We start from the raw sequence: 23,749 nt of genomic DNA on the forward strand, positions 1-23,749 counted from the left end.
AGTTGTGCAATGCCTAGCTCACTTTTAGTCTGAGCTCCAGGACTTAGCACTTAGGAGGGGGCAGGCTCCACTCTTTTATGGAGAGAAAATTGCTTGGCATGACCACGAACGGTTCGTGAAGTTGGTGTGGATAGTGGGTGGGGCTAGGGGATTGGAAAGTGTGAGACAGTTGTGTCCAGCACATGTCAGACTCAGAGCATTCTCCATTCTGGCTCTCTAGTCTTCCTTCACATTCTTTCTGCTTCCCCACTTAACACAGGGAAAATTGAGCTCTGGTATCCCAATGGGGGGGTCAACTGGCTCTAGAAGACCGATTGCTTGACATAACCCTACATCTGTAGATCAAATCCGTAGTTTGACTGCAATCCTGGGAGGGATGCCATTCCATCTCAATCTGTATCATTATTTTTTATATTAAATGTTAGCAGCAAGGCTTAGGATGGAGGAAATCATTTCTTCTTGTCCCTCCTTCCTCTCAATTTAGGGCTCAAAACGGGGCTGTAAAATTAATTACAAAGGTTGTGATTTTCTAATCTCTCATTATGTGCCAGGCACAGTGCTGAGGTCTTACGTTTAATCATTTAATCAATATGCCACGCCTTCATGGTGAATATTCAGTAGGCATGATTAGCACCATTTTACAGACGAATAAACAGAGGCACAGAGATGAACTGGCTGCTTTCAGTCTGACAGCCCCAAGAGCAGAGGCAGGCGGCTTCGGCTGGGCCGACTCCAGAGCTATAGGCCCGGCCACCACGATACACTGCATGCTGGAGAGGAACTATAAACACGTCACGTATTTTCCTTGCGCTGCAAGTTTCCTGACATGACATCTTTGCCCGGAGATGAAAACTGGATCAGAACATACAGTCTGAGCACCAGGGGATGGATGCCAGGTGAGAGTCAGCAGGGACAGTTTTGCAATCATCTCATATGTGGGGCTGGGCCACCATCTGTGACCTATGAGCCAGGCAGCTCAGGCGGTGCTGGGAAAACAGCACCCACCTCCCCTGCCTCACCCCCTCCCCAGGAAGCAGGGCGGGGGTGGGAGAGATCTCTGGACTCAAGAGTAACTCTTTCTCCTCTCCCCAGAAGGAGGGGGAGACACCTATGAACTCCTAACAAAGATGTCTTCTTTTCCAGGTGCCTGGCACACAGCATCAGAATAGATAATATTTATTGAGTACTTCAGCCCATGAACTCATTCGAATCCTCACTTTCTTTTACCTATTTCATGGGGCTTCTGAAAGGTCTTAAGTAGCTTGTCGAGTGTCTCACAGAGAGGGAGAGCCTGAGTTGAAATCCAGAGCTACATTGTAACCACTACTACAATCTACTGCTCCTCTCAATGAGTACTATTCATTCTGGCCAAGATGTTGGACCACAGCCTTCCAGCCCCTGGGGCTCCTCCTCTGCACCTACGCCCATAAAAAGCCCCCAGCCCTCCCCGTCCTCCTCCTTCTTTGCGGGGGGCCCTACCCACCCTCTGTCTCCCCAGCTGGCTGCAGGACAGGGGCTGCTCCAGCCCGTCCTACCGGCCCGCCGTCCCAGTGGCTTATGGCGTCTCTTGTAATTACCCCCCTTCCCAGAGTGGCTTCGTTTGTTAAAAACAAGCTCTGTTTACTTGGGGAGTTTGTGTTTGGGGAGGAAACATTCTACACCCTATCTTTCCATCACCATCACCTCAAACCCTGATCCTTGAAGAATTCATGATGTAGAGACTGTGTAAAAAAAGTAATTTAGATAGAGATTCTTCCGGCATAAGAGCAAGGGTGCCAGGCTCTGTTCCCAGCTCTGCCACTGGCCGCTCTCAGAGCCCACTTCTTCCCAGCCTCATCTTCTCTCTCTGCATTAATCAAAAACGAAAGGGCCTTCCAAGGGACACAGTGAAGAGGAGAAAGATGATGGTCAAAGAAATCCTCACCTTCCTGAGACAAAGAAATGTTCCCCATGAAGTCAGACAAAATAGTGCAGGTAACGCATGCAGCTAGCATCTGGCACATGGTGGGGGCTTGAAAGCTGTATGTGGCCTCAGGTGATGGGGTGGGTTGGAGCCAGGGGCGCCTGGGGAATCTCGGGCTGGCTGCTGGCAAGGTGAAGCTGCCAGGGGAGTGCCGTCCTGAGTTTGCCTTCAGCTCTCAGGAAAGTGACCTAACTTAGATTTTTCTGTGCAGACACAGAATTGTAAGAAATTCTTATTTGCATGGAATGGGGAGTTTATTTTAGAAGCTGCAGCTCAAGACCCAGAAGAAACAGGTATTTCTTAACAATGATTAGTCAGCTATATCTCAAAGAAGAAAGAAAGGAAAACAATGAAGGAATGAGGTGCTAAGGAAACGAGGGAAAAATAACCTCTCAAGGGGGACCCACCCAGTAAACCTTGACAGCATTTCCTCTTATCCACCTGCTTAAAAGTGACCAGCCCTTTCTAAGTGGCAAGGAGCTCGGAGAGAGAAGACACCGGAGCCGCTGGGAGCGCCCGGTGAGAGGTGAGGCTCCTTCCAGACTTCTTCAGAGGCTTCCCTGTTCTAGCCCTCACCCTACACAGCTGCAGAGGTGACCTGTTGTCGTTGTGTATGGCCTGCGATGTCCCAGGCGTTGGATATTTTGTAGAATGGATAGGGGTATTCCATAAAGAGGATAAACTTTCTAGTACCTTATTCTCAGTAAGAAGAGATGGTGAGAGGAAGGAAGGAAGGAAGGAGGGAAGTGAAGGGGAATGGATCTAACATTTGCTATTACCCTTCTCTTGTAGAAATTGTGCTGGGCACATTACATCTTTCTTTAATCATTTGCAGTGTCAAATATTTTTTTAAATGTAGGGAGCACCACTGGTATGGTGGGACCTGATCAGAAATGCGTTCTTGTCTGTCTGGTGTAAGGGGATCTGCTGGGATCTCCAGCTGAGATCCCAGAGGCAGCAGCGCTGTAAGTGAAACAGGCAGGAGGGCGGGCTCCAGGGCCAGGCTGCCTGCCTGCAAATCCTGGCTCTGCCACTAGGTGGCCACGTACCTTGGGCAGGTGCCTTCACTTCTCTAAGTATCAGCTCTCTTTTTGCTAAAATGGGGGTAGAAATAGAACCTGAGATAATTATGGAAAATGCTTGACACGGTGCCTAACATATGCACGTGGCGTGTATGATGAATGTTAGCTGCCACTGTATCAGAATCGGCCAAAATGTCTGGAATCGCCTCACCAAACTAAGGGAGGCATCCTTCTCCTGCACAAAATGTCTGAGGCCCCAGGCACGGGACAAGCAGGCAGCATCCCACTGCTTCCGAGAATTATCTTGCTCGAAGACTAGGAAAAGTGACTCTTCCTAGTCACTTGGCTTTCTAGAAGCATCCCAGTTGCCTTTAACGGGGATAGAACTTTGGAGGAGTCTACAGACTTCCCCGCCAATGGGGTCTATTCCCTCGTTTTGCCAGAAAGAGAGAGTGGAAAAAGAGAAATTGAGCTCTTTAGCATAATGGCTGCTCCATGGTGAGGTCTCAGTACGTACCTGTCCACTCACTGGAATGATGCCGAGTTAAGGAGAGATGAGGCAAAACGTCTTCTAAACAGGATTTGCTGTTTCTTGGGTGTCTGGAGAAGAGCCTGGGACTCCCAGGAGATCCGGGGCATGGTGGTGGGAGTGGGGACAGTGTGGTTCGCTCTCCCACGTACGTGCCTTATAACTATAGCAGTTATAGCCATACTTAGGAGCTGGGGTGGTCAGCTGGCTTCCTGTGTTTGGTGCCTCCCTCTCCTCCACTGCCGCGCGCTGCACTTACCCAGCACGCACACGGCTGGAGGTGAGAGCGTTCGGGGGGTACCGTGGAGGATGCTGGGCAGAGGGTGGTCTCTTCACAGGCACTGTCTCAAGATTTATCTTTCAGGGTAAGCTCTGTGTCTGCAACATATGCTAGTGCTGGGAAAAGTCAGAGCAAGAGGACTCGACAAGCTGCACGACAAGTACATTTTGTGCACTTTTCTCAGTGTGTGTTACATGCCCCTATTTACATGGTTAAATGAAAGAGGCAGAGAGAAACACAGAGGCAGGAAAGATGAGAGAATCAGAAGAGGCAGCAAGCCCTTCTGGGTCTGGCCCTGCCTAGGGACTGGCTGGCCAGCTGTCTCTCAGGGCCCCTGGTTCAGTGCTTGACAGAGCAAGCGGCCGGCTTGCCCTCTGCAGCGGTCTCTCCTGACTCTGGCTGATTAGTCATTGGAGATGCCTTGCGCCTCCCTTTCCTGTCTTCCGCAGAAGGTGACATCTTAGAGTTGGCTTCAAACAAATGATTTTAAGCAAATACACATAAGGGGATTATAATAAAAGGGTGTCGCCTATTTTGGGGGCAAACATAAAAAACCAAATGTGCTTTTATGATATTTCAGATTCGTTGCCTAATTCCTAGGACATGTTACCAACTCCATTTTTCCTATTTAATTTATTAAAAAACAATGCTTCTCACCCCCCGTTGACAAAGTGAGCTGTGTTGAGTCATAGTAGAGAGATATACACACAGATATACTCCCTGGGACTTGAGAGAGCACAGCTAGGGGGCGCGTAGCGAGGAGGGGGAGTCCTTGCCTTCAGTTGATTCAAGAAGCGGAGGAGGAGACGCATGCCCTGGCCTCCGCAGGCCGAGGCGCCGAGTCTGTTCTCTTGGTGGCCGTCTGCCTGCTCTTCCAGGTACCAAGGGGAGCTCAGTCAGGGGTCTCTCACTGCTCTCCGCTCTTGGCTGACAGCTGCCTCCCAACCCTCCCTGCAGGACATGAAGGCACAGCGTGTGCCCCTCTGGCTCCTGGGCGCCATGCTCCTGCAGTGCTCCATGCACGCCCGAGGCCTCAGAAAATGTCTGATTTCCACGGATGTGCACCGCGCTGGAGAGAGCTTCTGAGCAATCAGAAGAGCCATCGTGAGAACAGGATTGGGATGAAGGTGTGGGCAGGGGGCGTGCCTCATCCTACACTTCAACCTGGAGAGCAAATTTCTTCTCATTGTCTTTGTGTCTCAGGGGGACGTGGAGTACTCATTGCCGTGTCTGTCGCTATGTTTCCCTCCATAGCAAGCTAAGGACGCCTTCCAAAATGTCACCATCCTGTCCGCAGTGGAGACCCTGCGCCGCATTAAGGTATTGGCTTGCCTGCTCTTTCCTGTGTTATTTTACAGTGCAGTGGCCGTTGGCTGGGCAAGAAATCTCTCCCCTGTCTTCTTCTCTTCCCTCATCTCCAGCGTCATCTAAATGCTCCAGGCTTCTCATTTGTTCACTGATGTGGTAGGGCACATTCGTGTCTCAGGGACTTCGAAACCTCTGGGGGGGGGGTGGTTCAAGAAATGCCACATCCCTGGAGAGTGATTGGGGGTGCCACACGCTCAAATGCAGCAGGATGTCTGTGGCTCAGGGTGGTTCTGGAAGGTTTCATGGGGAGGCTGAGAAAATGAGCAGTGACTTACAAGCTGAGAGGCTGCGGGTGAGTGGATAAAGGGAAGGGAGGGGTGTGGGGAACATGCGAGAATGTGTGTGAGGCCAAGGAATGTGTGTCAGGGCACAGCGAGGCAACCAGGCTGGTGGCGTGAGGGACACGAAGGTGAGTGGGAGAGGCCGAGGTGGAAAGACGCTGGAGTCATTTTACCAGGAAGCTTGAAAGCCAGGCTGACTCTCAGCCTTGTAACACAGGCGATAGGGAGTCACTGTGGATTTTTGAGCTAAAGCCTTTTTGACACAAAATCTTGTAGGAAAACAGTCTGGTGACGCTCTTTACAGTGGACAACCTGAGGCAGGAAAGCTAGTGACCAGTCCAATTGTCCAGACGAGAGGCAGTAAGAGTGACCGCGTTCCGGAGCAGTTGACTTACACACGAGGTGATAGTTCACTTCACAGATGGGGCCACTGAGAAGTGCCTTTACATGTGAGCTCCTCCAGTCCTGGTAAACATTCCAGAAAGATCCAGCTTTTTCAGGTATTTATGAGACAAAGTGTAAGGTGTATCTGCAATGAGGTACTTTTTCCTTGGGCTTCTCTGCACGAATTCATACTTGTAGGCAGTATTGTGCCTGATTTATTTGTGGTAAACAGATGTAATCACTTACTAAATACTCTTCCAGGGGCTGGCCCGATGGCACAGTGAAGTGTGCACATTCCGCTTCAGCGGCCCAGGTTCGCTGGTTTGGATCCCGGGTGCGGACATGGCACCGCTTGGCAAGCCATGCTGTGGCGGGCATCCCACATATAAAGTAGAGGAAGATGGGCACGGATGTTAGCTCAGGGCCAGTCTTCCTCAGCAAAAGGAGGAGGATTGGCAGCAGATGTTAGCTCAGGACTAATCTTCCTCAAAAAAACCCCAAAACCCCCCAAAACAATAAATACTATTCCAGCCAACTATCTATGAGAGCCATAGGACATCCAGCTGGAAAGGGCCTGAGAGGCTATCTATTCCAAAACTATCTTTTTCAAATGAGCAAATCGATAGCCTTAGGAGGGAGAAGGATGAGTTAGTCATTGAGGCAGGAGTAGACCCCCAAGTCTCATGCCTGTGTCTCCAGATTTCTTTCTCCTCTCAAGGTCTAGAGGTAGCTGATGCGGCACAAGGGAAGGGTTGATGAGGAGGCCGGCCTCCATCGCGCTTCCTTCCTCCCTTATAAAACAGTACGCAACTTTTTGCCCCTTTGGTTAAGGGAACCAGCAGGAGTGGAGGCAAAGACGGGTTTTGTGTTGCAAGAAGAGTTTGCCATGTAGGAGAAGCTGCCTGCGGGGCCAAGGAGGCTTGCTGCTTTAATGCTGGTGAAGACGGGTGCACGTCCTGCTGTAGACTCTCCCTTCTCACAGAGAACTAGAAATCTCCTGCGGAGTAACTCACTGGCTCTCAGGGTGAGGTGCAAACTGCCAGAAGGACACGCAGCCTGCCAGCTGCTCTGAGCTGGGAACTCAGGAGCTCCCCTTAGAGAGATCTGCACTCTGCCGGCTACAGACCTGCCCAGATGTACACATTTCTGCAGCTGTCCGTTTCCATCCTTGCAAATCTCAGCTCCATCCAAATGATCTCTGCAGTTTAAAAAGGACAGCCAGGAGGAGAGCGGAGCAGGGGGGCCGGGATAAACACAGCGTCATCACAATGGAAGGGATAGGTGCCCAGCACACGCCTGGCATGCCATAGCCATTGAACGGATGGCAGGGAGACGTGCTGATGGATGGGAGACGTCACAGGGAGGCAGACTTTAGCACAATGTTAGAAAGTCCTTTTCAAGAAAGCTGCTCAGACACTGGTCCTCTCAAGAGGGAGATGCTTGATTCTTGGAAGGGTTTGAGCAGAAGTTAGTGATGACGTATTGGGGATGCTCTAGAGAGAATTCTAGTCTATGACTGGGCTCAACCCCTTGTTAATCTATCTCCTGGCCATATCAAAAGGGAGTGCACTGCAATCTCCCCTCAGTGCCTTTGTCTTAAGTAGCTTTGATGCGGTAAGAGGAGATGGACACTCTGAGACCAATATGAATTTTAAAAAAGGACTTTCAGTTTTCTCACTCCTTGCTGCCCCCACTCACATAGCCTGCTCTGGTCTAAGATGGTAAGGGACAAGGCTCTCCAGGGCCTTCTCTAATTTGTGTCTGTAGCCCCTAGACGTGTGCTGCATGACCCAGAACCTGCTGGCGTTTTACATGGACAGGGTGTTCAAGGACCATCAGGGGCTGAACCCCCAAATCTTGAGAAAAATCAGCAGCATTGCCAACTCTTTTCTCTCCATGTGGAAGACTCTGCGGCAATGTGTGTGTCACCACATAAGGACTCTGGGCATCTGTTCCCTGGCTGCCCCGGGGAGAGCCAGGGCATGCTGACCCTGGTCAGCCTTCTGAAGTGGTTCCTGGAGTCTAAGGAAATTCCCTGCCTGTCGTTCATGGGGAGAACTGTCGAGAACCTCTTCCAGTGGTCACTCTTTCCCCGGAGCTTCCTCTCTGACACTTCGTCAGACCTGGTTTCCTCATAAATAATCCTCCTGGGGTGACCATGTGTGTCAAAGCATCCCTTAGGTGATCCCAGGGCTGGCCTGTTGGAGAGGCATGCCAAGGATTGCAGGCTTATCATAAGCATCCCCCTAGTTTCTTCGTTTCTGGCCCTTTGAGGTTTTATACCTGGTAACCTCTGGGTGGCTCCCTGGGATAACCTATCCCTAAGAGTCACCTATAAATTCACTGCCATCTATTCAAAACAAACATCAGAAATAAAACCAAATCCAAACAGGCCAACAAAAACTTAGACCAGGAGACATCCTGGGTTCTACCCCCATCCCTGCCAATAATTTCCTGTGTGACTTTGTGGCAAGTTACTTCACCTCTCTGTGCTTCCCATTCTAAAATTGTTAGAGGAGGTCATGATCCTTGTCCCGCTTACATTAAGATGTATTTAACCAACTATTTAACTAACTAACCCAGCAAATATTTATGAGTGCCTCTCTCACGGGGTGCTGCATTCATGGAGTGATAACAGGACAGATGGCGCACCCCCTTTCCCGTCTGCTGAGCTGTAAACCCAGAAAAAGCAAACGCCCTGCTCAAACACAGGGTGACCCTGCACACAGATCCCTGCTGCTCCAACCCCAGATTACTCACCTGGCTTTCCGGGGCGGGGGTGGGGGGGGTGGGGGGGTGGGGGGAGTGGGGGGTGGGGGGTGGGGGGGGGAGGGGAGACTGGTGGGAAGAGTGGGGGGGAGGGGGTGGGGGGGAGGGGAGACTGGTGGGAAGAGTGGGGGGGAGGGGGTGGGCGGAGATGTCCTCTGATGGGCGCTGACCCCACCTTCTCACACAGGAGCAGAGGCCGTGTCACTGCAGGCAGGAAGCCACCAACGCAACCAGAACCATCCACGACAACTACAGTCAGGTGAGGGCGGGGAGACGGAGGTGAGATGGGAGCCTGGCTGGGAAGCGCTCACCCTTCAGGCTCCTCTCCCCTGAATTCCGCCCTTTCCTCGACAAACGTTTGTGGCAGCCTTCCTGATTCTCTGTGTCTGTGAAGAGGGCGCTGGTCTTACCTCTTTTGCTAATTTCCTGGGCTCCCCTCATCCCTCCACCATTTTCCTATGCCCTAACCTGAGCTAAGTTTTGAGGGGAAGCACGTGCCGTTTAAGATGGGGTGACCCAGAGGGAGCGAAGATCCCCAGTGAATTGTAAGCTGTCGTGCATGAACCGTGACCCGCTGGGCCGGCGACCGCCCCAGCATCGCGGCGGGCGGCGGGTAAGGGTGCTTCTTGCGTAGGGGTCGCTGGGACAGGCACGGCTCAAGCGGCGGTGGAGGCAGAGGCCGTGCTCTTACGACTTCATTTGGAGATCCTGTGAAAATGCAGATTCTGACCCACTAGGTCTGGATGAGGCCTGAGCTTCTGCATTTCCACCACACTCTCAAGTGACGCCAGCGCTCTGAAGGGCAAGGGCGTCTGCTGGGAGCTCTGCTTCTCTGCAGGGACCCCGGACGGCGCGAGAACCAGGGCTAAGACCCGCGCTGCTCTGGCTGTGAGCGGGGAATGGCTCTAAGCACACTACAGGGGTTAGCACAGTTGTTTCCCACAACCCTACTACGAGCCATTATCTGCATTTGATAAGTTAGGAAACCGAGGCACAAATAGGTTAAGGAACTGGACTAAAGTCGCACCGCCACTAAGTGGTGGAGGTAGGACGCCATCCCCGCCTCCGGGCTCCGGGGGACGTTGCTTTGGGTCTTCCCATCGTCTAGCCGGCTGAGGAAGAGGTGGAATCTGTTGGGGCGCTCGGGCTCTCGCTCCGGCTCTGCTGTGTGACGTTGGGGAGGCCGCTTCTCCTTAGGGTCTTCGGTGCTTTCATACGGAAGTGGGGACAGCACGCTCTCCCTGCCGCTGCCACGGGAGGGAGACCTCCTGGGAGAGAGAAGTGCTGAAGCGAAATAAGCAGAACTGGCCAGGAAGGCAGATTTGTTTGTTTGTTTGTTTTCTCCTGTGAAAAACAGGAAGAATAAAAACGTAGAGCAAAGGTCAAAGAATTTTTTATTTTGTTTATAAGTTGCTGACGTGATTTAATTGCTTGTGTGTGGAAAATAATTTGGGTTGCCTGTGATGAAAATAATTTTGGGTTCCTATGCTCTGCATATGTAATTGATGAATAAAAAGAAAACCTCCTGGGGACTGGAATGTGGGGAAAGTGAGCCGAAAGCCCTGGCCCAACTAGGAAGGCAGGCTCTTATGACGATTTCCTGGTTTCAGCTGGAGGCCCAATCTGCCGCCGTTAAGTCTCTGGGAGAGCTTGACGTCTTTCTAGCCTGGCTTGGCAAGAACCATCAAGGAAGTTCCTCCATCTTATGACAAGGAACCTAATCAGCCAGGGAGGAACAGCCCCTGCGAGGCTTCCTGGGGAGCTAGCCCAATGGGAAGGGGAGGGCGGTGCAGGAGGCCCCAATTTTATGCAAATAAGGGCCTTTTTGAGGAAACCTCTCTGCTGATTTGGAATTCTCTTTTCTGGGATGAGCTATTGGAGGGGAAAAGCTAGGTGTGAGCAGCTGTCACCCTGCAGCTGCCTCGCTGAAAGTAGCCAAATCGCCTACTGTCATATTTGCAATAAAACACGTCTGTTGAAAGGTCCTGCGTCCGGGCCACCCTGGAGGGAAAAGTTGGCTTCCCCTCATTTCCTGTGAGGTTGTTGATCCCATGGCTGTGATGGGAGCCAAGAGATATCCTGCAGTGCATATTGTACCGACCGACTTTTCTGAATAAACTCTCTTCTTTCCCGATTAGTGGAAGTGTCTTCTGATTCAGGGAGGGTCAGTCAAGGAATCGTAAATAGTGACTATCAGAGATGAAAGGGGCCTTCAAGAACATAAATAGATGGGGAAATTGAGGACTGGAGAAGGCTAAGAATTTACTCTGGGTCTCAAACTGAGTTAGTGCAGACAAGGGTTCCAAACTGGGTCTCTAAGGTCTCCATCCAGCCCCTGTTTTCCCACATAACGATCAAGAAGGTGGACGTACAGCTTCTGACCACCAGCACCTTGACGTCACTCTATTTCTGATCTCCCCTCATGCTCTGTGTCCCTTTCTTTTCTCTCTGTCTCTCTGACCTATTCTTTTTCTCTCTCTGTCGTTTCTTACTGTTCCCGACCTAGATACATCTTTGACCCTAAATTCATCCTCCATGGGTATATGTGTTGGGCTAGAGAGAGGGATGGTTGTCCTGGTGACAAAGCTGAACAAACACAGCACAAGGCATGGGGTATGCTGGGCAGAAGGGCTCTGGCCCAGGCTACAGGGGAGAGAGCCCAAACTGAGCACCAGCTTCGCGATGGACGTTCCTCAGACAGTTAACGACAATAACAACTGACACTTAGCATGGAGCATCTGCCGTGCTCCAGGTGCTGGAATAAGTGCTGCCTATGCATTCTCCTGGGTCAGTATTTATACTGTAACTGACTGGCTCCAGCATCCTTCCTTTATTCCCACCTGGGAAAGATTTCCCAGAGCATGCTTCAGTGGACCGAGTGGGACCTCTGAAGTCAGACGGACCTGATTCCAACCCTATGTGACTTTGAACAAATTACTTAATGTCTCTAAGTCTCAGTGTCCTCTTCTGCAAAGTCTCAAAGTGCTGCTGTGAGCATCAAGTGAGGTGAAGGCTTTCGGGGACTGTGGTGCCTGGCTTCCAGGCTTCTCCTGCCACGAATTGCCTGGGGAAGACCACTAAATTTCTTTGATCCTTAGCTGTCTGTAATGTGGATCCTGGCCCTATACTATCTACTGTGTATGATCATTGAAAAGCCAGGTCATTGCGATGACCTCTGGAGCCCTATTAGCTGCACACACTGCCTCCCCAGCTCCCTTCCCTGTTGGCTGGAGCTGACCCCTGCTGCTGCCTGGCACTTCGACAGGCTGCTTTGTGTTCCTCAGACACACCAAGTGTGTTCTTGCCTTAGGGCTTTGCACTCTGTGGGTATGCACTCATGTAAACTGACGTAGCGTTGGAAAAACTCTCCAATGTTATGCTTTAATGGGCTTACTAAGCTATTCAGAGGAAGCAAGGCTCTTGGCAGAGGACTCGACCTTTCCAAGGCCACCTTGGATGGACATCCATCCTGAGCCGGCTGGCTGATGGCAGGACTGGTCTCCTTAGCAGTTCTGACCTCTTATGACTGCCCTGGGGTGAACTTCTCCCTGACACCTGCACAGCTTGCATGTCTGCCTCCTTTAGGCCTTTACTCAAAAGGTCTCCTATGTAAGCATAAAACCCCCATTTCCACCTTCAGCATGCCTTGTACCCTTTCCTGCTTTCCCAGCATCCTATTTTGTTTATCATCTGTTTTCCCACTCACATGTAAGCTCCATGAGGGCAAGCACAGTTTGGTTTCTTCACTGCCTGGAACTTAGCAGGTGTTAAATTCACGTTTCTTGATTAAATGATCTGGATGAATTAAAACAATAATGATAGCATACATTTATATAGTGCTTTCTATATGCCAGGCTATAGTCTAAGGAATATACATAATATAATGTATTATAATATAAATATATATTTCATTTAATTCTCATGACAATTCTGTAGAAGTTTAGAGAATAAAATAAAATGAAAAAGACCCCCTCATTGAATGCCAGCAATACAGACAATTAAACTCTAGGGAGGAAACTGGGGCTCAGAGAGGTTAAGTTACTTACCTAAAGTTACGCAGCTCATAAGCAGCAGAGCCAGGGGCTTCCAATCCAGGCAACCTGGTTCAAGAATGAACTATAATGTCAACAACAATGTACAAGAGTTGAACATTCATTATGGGCCAGACACTGAGGTGAAAGCTTCTCTGGTACCTTCTCCTTTACTCCTTGTGGTAGTTCCCCAAGGTAAAGATTGGTGACCAGCTCAATCACACACAAGAAGAAGTCAGAAGCTTAGAGAGGCTCAGCAACACACCTGGGTCAGGCAGCTCATTGTAGACCTGGGGTTCAAACTCAAGTGTCCTACTCTAAAGCCGGGGCCCTCCGTCATGACGGAATGTGGCCTGAGCCTCTTGCACGCATGTTGGGAGGCCAGGAGAGGAGCATCGCTGGCATAATGAGCTGCGCCTGCATGAAACAAATACTGTCCTGTTGATGGCTGTGGACGGTGCACTGGAAGAGGAGGAGCAGGAGCAGAGGAGGGGAGAGGAGGAGCAGGGATGGAGCAGGAGCAGAGGAGAACAGAAGGAGCAGGGATGGAGCAGGAGTGGAGGCGGGAAGAGGAGGAGCAGAGACAGAGCAGGAGTGGAGGAGGGAAGAGGAGGAGCAGGGATGGAGCAGGAGCGGAGGAGGGAAGAGGAGGAGCAGAGACAGAGCAGGAGCGGAGGAGGGAAGAGGAGGAGCAGGAGACAGAGCAGGAGTGGAGGAGGGAAGAGGAGGAGCAGAGACAGAGCAGGAGTGGGGAGGGAAGAGGAGGAGCAGGGAGGGAGCAGGAGCGGAGGAGGGAAGAGGAGGAGCAGAGACAGAGCAGGAGTGGAGGAGGGAAGAGGAGGAGCAGAGACAGAGCAGGAGTGGGGAGGGAAGAGGAGGAGCAGGGAGGGAGCAGGAGCAGAGGAGGGAAGAGGAGGAGCAGGGATGGAGCAGGAGCGGAAGAAGGAAGTGGAGGAGCAGGAGTGGAGGAGGAATGCTAGCGGCGAAGAGCTCTCTCCCTGTCCCTTTCCTGCTCATCTCGCTTTGGCCACTCCACTTGTCCACCTGCCCCTTCTCTCCTTCTAGACTTGAAGAACGTGGCCTGACCCTTGCAGTCCTCAGGGGCACGAGCTGTGTTTTTGTCCTTGGTAGTGGTGTTTTTCACAGAGCTGGTGCTTAATACATCCGTGCTAAGGAGCCAGGTCTAAAGTTCCCTCCTAAGCTGCACCTTCTGAGTCCTCCATCAGTCCCGGGGTAGGCACCCTTGAGAGATCCAGGGCTCACCTCCAACTGCTAAGGTGCAAAGGAGGGACCCCACAGCACGGCAGGAGTGTGCCAGGCACTTAGTGTATTTGATCTCACTCAAGCCTCAGAGGAGCGGAGGGGGTCAGAGATCTTATCCGTGCGTTATCCTCAAAGGTGTCTGAGACTCAGGGGGGTTGGGGACTTGCCCAAGGTTGCAAAGCTAAGGGACAGCAGCTCCAGAAATGATCCCAGGTCTGGTCTTCCTGGCTCCAGTGCCCTCTCCCCTTGCTGCTGGGGGAGTTCCCTTTGCTCTGGCCAAGGCTGTATCACCAGGGCCCAGCAGTCAGATCACCAGACTCAGATGCACAAAAAGGAGCCTGGGCTTATAGCAACGAGCCTGTGAAGGTACACATGAATTTATGGACCAAGACAGAGCCGAGAATCAGAGGCCGACTTCTGAATGTGTCACATGCTATTCCTGGCCTAGCTGAGAGCCTGGGCTCCTCCTGGAGGAGGCTCTACCCTCTTTCCAGCGTCCAGAGCAAATCGCTGGCGGTCAACATGCTCAGGGCAGCTGTCTCAGAACTGTGGACTTGCCCAGAAGTTTGCCCAAATGGATAAGAGGATAGGTTTTTGTGTGAAATCCTGGTCCTGCCTCTTTCTGTGTGATGTCGGGCAATTTACTTAATCTGAGCCTCAGTTTCCCCTTCTGTCCAAATGAAGGAGAGAGCTGCCTCACAGAATCGTCATGAGGATTCCAGATACCATTTGTACGGCGCCTGGTGGTAGTAGGTGCGTGAGAGGTGCTCATTAAAAATGGCGGTTGTTACTATGTGATGATTCTCGACTTTTCTAATCTTATTTGCCATGAAACACAGCTGTTTTGGGAAAGCCTTCCTCTTATGTTTTATAAACTAGCAAGTGAGACCAGGCAAAGGCTCTGGCCTGGGTCAGCCGTGCTTCCCTTGATGTCTGCATCTCTGGAGGCTGGCGGCTGAGTCTGAGAGGGGCGCCCGCAGTCCCTGTGCGGCCAGCCGGGCTCCAGGCACCTGCCGGACTCTTTGCTGCTCACACACCCTCGTGCTGGCTGGCCGCACCCCATCCTTCCTCTGTCACAGGCTCATCCCCGTGTGGGCCTCTTCCCGAGCCTCCGTCCGCGCCTGGCTTCACTCCCGCCTGCACAATCCCTGGCCCATGAGCACTGCATGCTATCCCCCGGGTGGCTGTGAACAAATGCCCCAGTGTGAGCGCCACAGCAAACTGACCATCCCTGGAGGAGGGTTCAGCACTCGGCACAGCGCGTTTGGCCAACGAGTCTGGGGGAGGATAAATTCTTAACAAGTTCTTATGAGCCCTAGAGCATTCTAGAGACAGTTCCTACTTCCTGTTCTGTCACTGAGAGACACTTGGTTAGCCCAGTCTCTCATCTCTGCGCTAGATTCACCATAGCAAAGATTTGAGTGCTGTAAAGAGGCCTCTTCTCTCAGGCTTGATGCAGGCGCCGGGCCCGGAGAGGCTTCCGAATCCAGCCCTTGCACCAGGAGACGAGTCTGACTCAGCACACCGGTGGTCTGGATGCCTCTGTCTGGTCACTTTCCCAGATGCTCTAAGAAGACTCTGTGCCTCAGTTTCCTTACTTAGAAAAAGAGAATATCATACCTAACTCATAGGGTGGCCTGAGGATCAAATGAGTTCGTATCTTATGAAGTACTTAGTGCCTGGTACACAGTAAGTCCTACAAACAAACAGCCAAGAGCCTGTGGTCAGTTCTGTTGCTGTCTTATCTCGGCCCCAGCCCAGGAATAACTTCCCAGGAGCCCTCACCCCACCCCCGGCGCAGAAAGCAGCCTTCCTCCGGCTCCTTCCTCTCCACCCCACCCCCGTTTGTGTTCCCTGGGACCCAGAGTGGTTTTCCAGTTCTTGCCAAGTCAGAGATATCTTAGCATCCGTATCTCCTCTCCAGACTGAGCTCCTCAGGGCCAGCTACTTTGTGAATGGCTGCACTCCGGAAATAAATACCCCTTGGATGACTGAACGAGGCAATGGCAGCTCTAGTCGTCTAGGCAGCTCTCTCTTGGAGAAAGCGTCTGGCTTTGTCTTTTAGCTTGAGGAATCTCTGGGGCTTCCTCTTATCCTCTAATGGGGAACTTCTATCCCTTGTTTGGTGTCCCTGCTTCTAGCCCACAGCACAGAGTCCATTTTCTCTGTTTGGCCTCACTGGCTTTGGTTTTGATTTGTCCCTGATCCTTGTCTTATGGTCCTTAACTCCATCCACATCCTGAAACCTGAAGCTCGGTTCCTCCCATCTCTCTCCTGGACTAGCCGGCGCTTTAGGTATGTTGCTCACCTGGGCCCTGCTTACCTGGGAGCGATGTGGTCCCGAGGGTGCAGGCTCTGGGGCGTGGCCTGCTCTGACAAGGCCAGCAGAGGCTCCTTTCCTCTCGGGCAGGGGCTTCTCAGTTTTTTCAGGCCAGCAGCCCTGTGAGTGGAAAGAAAGAACTCAAGAAGTCCTGGCTTGCCCTGTTCTTTCTCACCTCCTCAATGCCTCCAGACCTCCCCACAGCTAGCCCAGGAAGAGCAAGATGCAAGTCTAGATGAGACACTCCTGCGGCAGAGCGCGGACAGCATCCCTCTGGGGTACCCTCTGGGGCAGTCACCTCTTGGCAATGAGATCCTGCCTGGGAGTCAAGAAGCGATGTCTAAGGTGAGAGTTGTTGGATGTCAGAGCTCAGTCTCTGCAGGGAGCCAGTGCGTGAAAAAGGGCTTTGAACTTCGTTAGGAAACGTCTATCAGCAAGTCCGTTGAGCTCCTGTGATGTGGGCGATATTGATCGAGATCCTGAACAGGTTACCCAGGGAAAACTGTCGTTGATTCATAGAAATGACGAGTCTCAGACCGCAGCTGCCGCAGGTGGATGTTCACGGTTCACCGCATTTTGATCTTTTTCAACTTTCTTCAATCCCAGCCCGGTTACCCGACCCAGCACCCAGGGGGCCCTCCCTCAGGCGCTGGAGTGTTTCCTGCTCTCAGGAATTTGGCCTCAGCTTTCCAGCTTTCCCAGCTGTGGAGAGGAGCGAGGGTCCTTCTGCTCCTGCCACAATCTCTGCATCCCCAAAGCTCCTAAAGAGGCCGGCCCCGTGGCCAAGTGTTTAAGTCCACGCGCTCCGCTTCGGCGGCCCAGGGTTTCTCCGGTTCGGATCCTGGGCGCAGACCTAGCACTGCTCATCAAGCCACGCTGAGGCAGCGTCGCACACAGCACAACCAGAAGCACCTACAGCTAGAATATACAACTACGTACTGGGGGGCTTTGGGGAGAAGAAGAAGAAGAAGAAACAAAGATTGGCAACAAGATGTTAGCTCAGGGCCAATCTTTAAAAAATAAATAAATAAAAAGCTCATAACATCAATAGTTCTTCAAGCCTTGTTCAAACCAGCCTTTCTCCAAGAAACCTTCCCAGACATTCTCCTTGTCTCTCAGAAGTAATCTTAACTCCAGCCCCCCCCAACCCAATGCCTGTGGTGAACACAGACCCCGAATTGGTCCAGGAAAGTCCTGGTAACAGTCTCTTCCGTCTCCCCCCTAAACAGCCTCATTCTCCTCAGACTTCGTGTCACAGTTGGGAGGGTATGGTTGCTGCACCCTGGGCCTTGTGCCTGCCATTGGAGCCGGGAATCTTAACGGTTTGTGCGTCATGGACCCCTTGGCACTCCAGAAGAGCCTATGGACCCCACGCAGAGCATTGTTTCTAAAGGCATAAAATAAAATACGAGGATTACAAAAGAAACCAATGACATTAAAATACAGCTATCAGAATACAGAAATGACAAGAGGTAATACACAATAAACGTACCTTTTTATTAATGCACTCATTAACAAGGTCTAGCAGCGGGCCCACAAGCGACTGACGTTCTAAGGAGTGAGGAGTGTACTGATGTTTTGAGGTGTCCGAAGCAACTGGAATGTGATACAAACTGTCTGTGATTTCCATCAGTGACTGAGTCAGAGGCACTGCTCACACCATTGTGGTGTGTATTTGTTTCCTATCCTCATAGTCCAAAAAAATGTTAAACTTTGATTAGAGGTTAGTGAAAAAAAAAAAGATGTCATTTTTCTCCACCCACCTTCTCCTGGGTTAAGAACTACTACTTTAGAAAGTCTATTCCCCTACGATGCTCTGAGGCCCCGTGAGGGACCCCAAGAGACCATGTCTTTTTTTTTTTTTTTTGAGGAAGATTAGCCCTGAGCTAACATCTGCTGCCAATCCTCCTCTTTTTGCTGAGGAAGGCTGGCCCTGAGCTAACATCCGTGCCCATCTTCCTCTACTTTATATGTGGGACGCCTACCCCAGCATGGTTTGCCAAGCAGTGCCATGTCCGCACCTGGGACCCGAACCGGTGAACCCTGGGCCACCGAAGCAGAACATGAGCACTTAACCGCTGCACCACCGGGCCGGCCTGAGACCATGTCTTTTCCACTTGGGTACCTGTGGGTCATTCGGGTCGGTGCCCGCACGTGGGATAGTCTCCATGCTTGTTTGTGGAATCAAAAGGAAAAGAATCGAGTACCTCTCTGCTCTCCTAGGCGAGGAAACTGTTAATTCAAAGCCATGTCTGGATTTTTGTTCCCAGGCTCCGTGTCCAGGAGAGACTTTTCCCAGTGGCTTCTACATTACAGGCAGGGGGCAGAGGAATTAACCAACTTTGGGTACCCAGCTACGTCAGAGGAAATCTCAGGAAAAGGATGGCAGGAGGTCAAGCTAGTTGAATAGAGCGTGATGGAGAAACACAGGAAAGGGAAATGATGTCACTGGTTCTCTCAGCTCTGAGGACAGGGGACTGAAAACATCTGCTCCTGATAGAGTCAGCTGCCCCGCCCCTCCTCACCCTGCAGGGAGGTAGCAGGGCTGCAGGCGGGCAGAGCTCCCAGCCCTGCAGGCCTGCCCAGCACAAGACCTCTGCCTGCCACCACCCGCTCCGCGACCTGAGGTCCTTCCTCCAGCAGAAGCCAGCATCTATGCTTCTCTGCAGAGTGATGCAACTGGGCAGGAAGCCCAGACGCCAGCAACTGTGACGCTGTGGACAGGAAAAACCCTGAGATGCAAACTCAGGACTTGCCTTGGGGACAAAAGGAGTGGCTGGGTTTTCTTCTTGGTTTCTAGGGAACTATTTCCTGCCCAAAAATGGCTTGGTTAGGGAGCTAAGTTTATTTCCCAAGAAGGATTCCTCTTCTCTCTCCTGTGCCAGCTTGTCTTTATGATGGCACTGGCACTGCTCACATGCTGACCCCTGGTTTTGAAACTCTACTTCCTAAAGTCAGCTTGACGTGCTCATGAAGTGTACCCCCCATTCCTCCACCATAGCCACATCATCTCCCATCCAGTCAGTCTGCGCACCAACGGTGTGCCAAGCACTGCACTGCCCTTGAGATCTCATGGTTAGTGCATGCTATTACCATGGCTCTCCCTCACCATAAGACCCTTCAGGGCTCCCTATTGCCTCAGGGGGAAAACAGAGAATTACAGAATCAAAAGGCCGAGCTGAAAGATAAAATTAAATCCTTTATTTCCCCACAATTCACAGATGAGGAAACTTGAGGCACAGAGAAGGGAAGTGATTTCCCCAAGACCACAAAACGGAGTGGGCTGAAGGTGAGGTTAGACCTAGGACATAGATTTCTACACTCTGTCCAAATTCCCATTCCTTGGCATGGTATTCATCGTCCTTGATGATAAAGCCGTTATCTCCAGCTCGATCCCCCACTGCTCCTCTGTGTGAAATCCAGCTCCAGCCAAGGTAGTCCATTTGCCAGTCCTCAAACGCATTGTGAGCTTTGCTGCCCTAGTCGTCTATGTCCTGAATGCCCCTTGCCTGACCCCACACCTCCTCCCTACCCCTCTTCAGAGTCTTTGTCCATTTGGGGTTTTCCTGCCCTTCAAGGCTCAGCTCAGACTCTCCGTGTGCGCCCTCCCTCCTCCGTGCTCCTCAGCACATGCTTCCTGCTCCCTTGGCGGTGCTGACTTTCTCTGTGGTTCTGCAAACATGTACCTTATTCCCCCCGCGAGGCTACAAGCAACCAGGGCCCAGAGCCCCAATGGAGGCCTCGCTAATCCTTGCAACCTCCAGCACAGCGTCTTGTAGATAGCAGGCAATTGGTAAATGTTATTGTGAGAATGGCTTTTAAAATCTGTTCTAGGGGCCTGGCCCGTGCGGTAGTGGTTAGGGTCGGCAAGTTCAGGTCCCCGGCGTGAACCTACCACTCATTGGCCATGCTGAGGCGGCCACTCACAAACAAAATAGAGGAACACTGGCACAGGCGTTAGCTCAGGGCCAATCTTCCTCAGGCAAAAAGAAAGAAAGAAGAAGATTGGCAACAGATGTTACTTCAGGAGGAATCTTCCTCACCAAAAAGAAAAAATCTATTCTATCAGACACAAGGAGTGATAAAAATAATCTTTCGTACTTCAAGGTTTACATAACGATGCATATATATGAAATCCTCCTGCAACTCTGTGAGCCGGGCAAGCAAGGTAGGTTTTAGCCTCCATTTTATTGATGAATCAGTGAGTGCCTGAAAGGTGTAAGGACTAGTCTCGGGGCCCGCGAGATGACCCTGAAAGTTGGTGGTGAGAAAGAAGGTATTAGAATGGGCGTCCTGGCTCTCAGCCCCATGTGGTCCTCAGTGTTGACACGCCTTACATTCTTTCCAGCGGAGATTCATTTCTTCTGCTGGGAAATCTTCTCTCTTGGTCTCATTTTTAAGGGACACTACTTAGTACAGAAGAATAGTTCATAATGGGTTAAGGGTGTCATTTATTGGAAAGAACACTTAATTGATTTCAACTTCTAGGTCTTTCATCAGCTGAGTGACCATGGGCAAAGCATAGTGTCCCCATTTGTAAAAGGAGGGAGTTGGACTAGGTGTACTCGAAGTCACTTCTAGCTCTAACAGTGAGGGGTGATAGTCTATCGTTAGGTAAGGAAATCCTTGCCCTTGGGATAGAATTCCTTAACCTGGAAAATCCGTGATCCCTCCAGGCCTCACTGGAGAAGATATTGTACAGGGGAGCCCCTGGGTCCCCCCAGATTAGATCATGGAGCACAGGCATGGCAGTCCACGGTCATCCCGAGCATCTGGGATTGTACCAGGAGGCAGGGGCAAAGAGCAGAGACTCACAACGAAACCCTATTTCACTTCTGTCCTTGACAACTTGAGGGGAAGATCTTGTTTCAAGGTGTGGCAGTAATTCCCAGTAATTTCTGTCAGTTATTGGCAATGCTGAGTCAACATGTTCTTAGACACGAGATGATTGAAATTCAGGCTCCAAGAAGAAAGAAGTGAATTTTATTATGTTGGGAAGTTTGAAAACCTTCTGATTCCAGGACTTGAGAATGGATTGCAACAATTCCCTGTCTGCTTCACAAACTCTGTAACTACACCCATGCTCTTTATGGCCTATGAGACAGGTCTTCAAGCAGCTGGGCATCACCTACGATAGGATGGAATTATCCCAGTGATTCAGGAATCCTAGGAGGGATGATGGAAAGTGCTAGAGTGAGAGAGACTCTTTCTATTATTGTAGAAATTATTACTGTGTTAATTTTGGAGGGTTCTCAGATGGGTGAGATGGGTGATCTGTGCTCTCAACTGGGACATCTTGTTGGGCTTCTTCCTTGTATACATAGGACCAGAAGTACAACTGGGTATCCTGGTCCCCGGCACCTCCATTCCCACCACTTTTCCAGAGTCCTCTTGTCCCTGAGGACAATTAGTTCAACACAAAGAAGGATGAATTCCAAACTAGGAGACCTGGGTTGAGGTCCCCATTCTGCCACCAACTGCCTCCTTGATCTTCATGTTGCCTCCCTGGACCCTAGTATTCTCACATCAATAATAACGGTAGGAAGAGATGCTATTTTTTGAGTAAGTTCTGTCATTTACCACTGGGTGAACTTGGGCAAACAGTTCAACCTCTAAGCTTAAGTTTCTTCATCAGAAAATTGGGTTATAAGACCCCCCTCATAGAGATAATAATTTACTCAACACATATGTGTTAATAGCTTACTATGGGCTAGGCTCCATTCCAGGCATTTGTAATATATAGGAGTGGATAAAACAGATGAAATTTTTACCCTCAAGAAGTTTATGTTCTCAATGCGATTTTATGAGAATTAATGAGAATGTGTATATTATATATGTACTAGTATATATATGTTATATGTGTATCATATATCTGTGTGTGTATGTATTACAATGTGCAGAGCATTTAATATATGCTAAGCACTGGGCTTAGGATCCTCTGTACAGCATCATTACTGTAATTATTGTTAGGTTAACTGTATGACAGTACCAATATCGACCAGTTTTGACTTACGCAGATGAAAATTGCATATAGTTCAATCTAGCAATATTTTTACTATCCTTGATTCTTCCTCTCCCTAATCTACACATTTAATCAATCTCCAAATATTTTTTAAATGTACTTAAATGCTCTTAAGTCTACCCACATGTCTCTTTCTAGACTGCTGTTAGTTGAGGCTGCAAAGAGACCTCTCTCGGGGACTACTGCAATGGCTGGTTTCCCCATCTCCAGTCTCCACGGCTTCCAGTGAATGTTCTAGTGTGCCTATCTGATCACATTGCTCCTTGCTGAAAGCCTTTGTAATGCCTTGCTTTTGGATAAAGTCCAAACTGCTTAACATGATCAATATTCCTTTTGACCTCAAACGAACCTATCTTTTACTCTCTTCTCCTTACCCTCTTATCTCGATTGAATTTTAGGCTGTTTAGTAATTACTGATTACGAATTATGTCTCCATTTTTAGGATCAGGCAAGCCTGAGATCCTGTGGCTTCAGGATGTAACGTAAAGAAGAAAGGATTTTAAATCAATACGCTCATTCAATGGTCATCAAGTACTAACTGAGCACCTACCAGGAGCCCCTGCATGTCAGGAACCTGAAGATGAACAAGGAGCTCTCAGGCTAGTGGGGGAAACAGACATGTAACCAAGGAATTGCAATCAACTGTGATAAGTACAAAAGCGGTATATACAAGGCAAAGGGGTGGTCCGGAGCAGGAGGGATCAGTTTTTCCTTGAGAAATGTGGAGAGAGAGAGGTTAGGGTGAGGCAGGGCACATTTTGTAGAGAAGGCGAGTTAAATTGGTGTCTATAAAGAGTATGGAATGGGATCTATTCAACAGATTTTAAAAGAATAAAGTGTTTTGGAATAGAAAAAGGAGAGACTTGATTATTAAAGTAGAATTGGGATTGCACATGATTAACTAAGTTTAATTCATCATTAGAAGTAACTTAAAACAAAGCAGTTGGTTTCTTCTTGGTCAAAGGAAAGGAATTGACTATCATGCATACAGCTTATATTTCCTGAAAGTCTTGATTTCAAATATTCTTGTCAGACCATGCTTCTCAATTTTACTTTAATCAGCTACGGATGATCATGAGAAATTGTTTGCTTAGCACCAATGATGGAAAAACTGGCTTGAGCTCAAGAGATGTTTAGACTGGATGTTCACACATATTTTCAACATTTACCAAGCATCACAGTGGAAAGTTATGGTCTTTATTTTCAAGGAACTTTAGGAAGACATTAAAAGACGTTAAAAACAGTGTTCTGATCCAAAAGGCAGAAGAGCAAAGAATCATGGTGACATTGAATGTCAGAACTGGAAAAGATCTTATGCATTGTCTGTCCTATTGCTCTCATTTTACAGATGTGTAAACTGAAATCCAGAAAGATGCAGTAATATGCCAACGTCATCCCATAAACTAGGGAATCTCTGGACTCAAATTCGGGATGTCACAGTCTTAGGTACTGAGTAGGAAAAAGATTGAAAAGGAATATGTCATAATCTCTCCCCTGTTGAGAGTTTTCAAAGCATT

General features: G+C 50.0%; 1 protein-coding gene across 1 annotated transcript; it reads left to right on the forward strand.

The window, feature by feature from the left end:
• Positions 1-4,754: 4,754 nt before the first annotated feature.
• IL19 (interleukin 19) lies at positions 4,755-10,305 on the forward strand. Its single transcript, XM_005609713.4, is given in 5 exon segments — positions 4,755-4,898; positions 5,049-5,114; positions 7,595-7,747; positions 8,784-8,855; positions 10,207-10,305. Coding segments are annotated over 5 exon segments (534 nt in total).
• The last annotated feature ends 13,444 nt before the right edge of the window (positions 10,306-23,749 follow it).

Source organism: Equus caballus, chromosome 5, assembly GCF_041296265.1.
Source record: "Equus caballus isolate H_3958 breed thoroughbred chromosome 5, TB-T2T, whole genome shotgun sequence".
Classification (NCBI taxonomy): domain Eukaryota; kingdom Metazoa; phylum Chordata; class Mammalia; order Perissodactyla; family Equidae; genus Equus; species Equus caballus.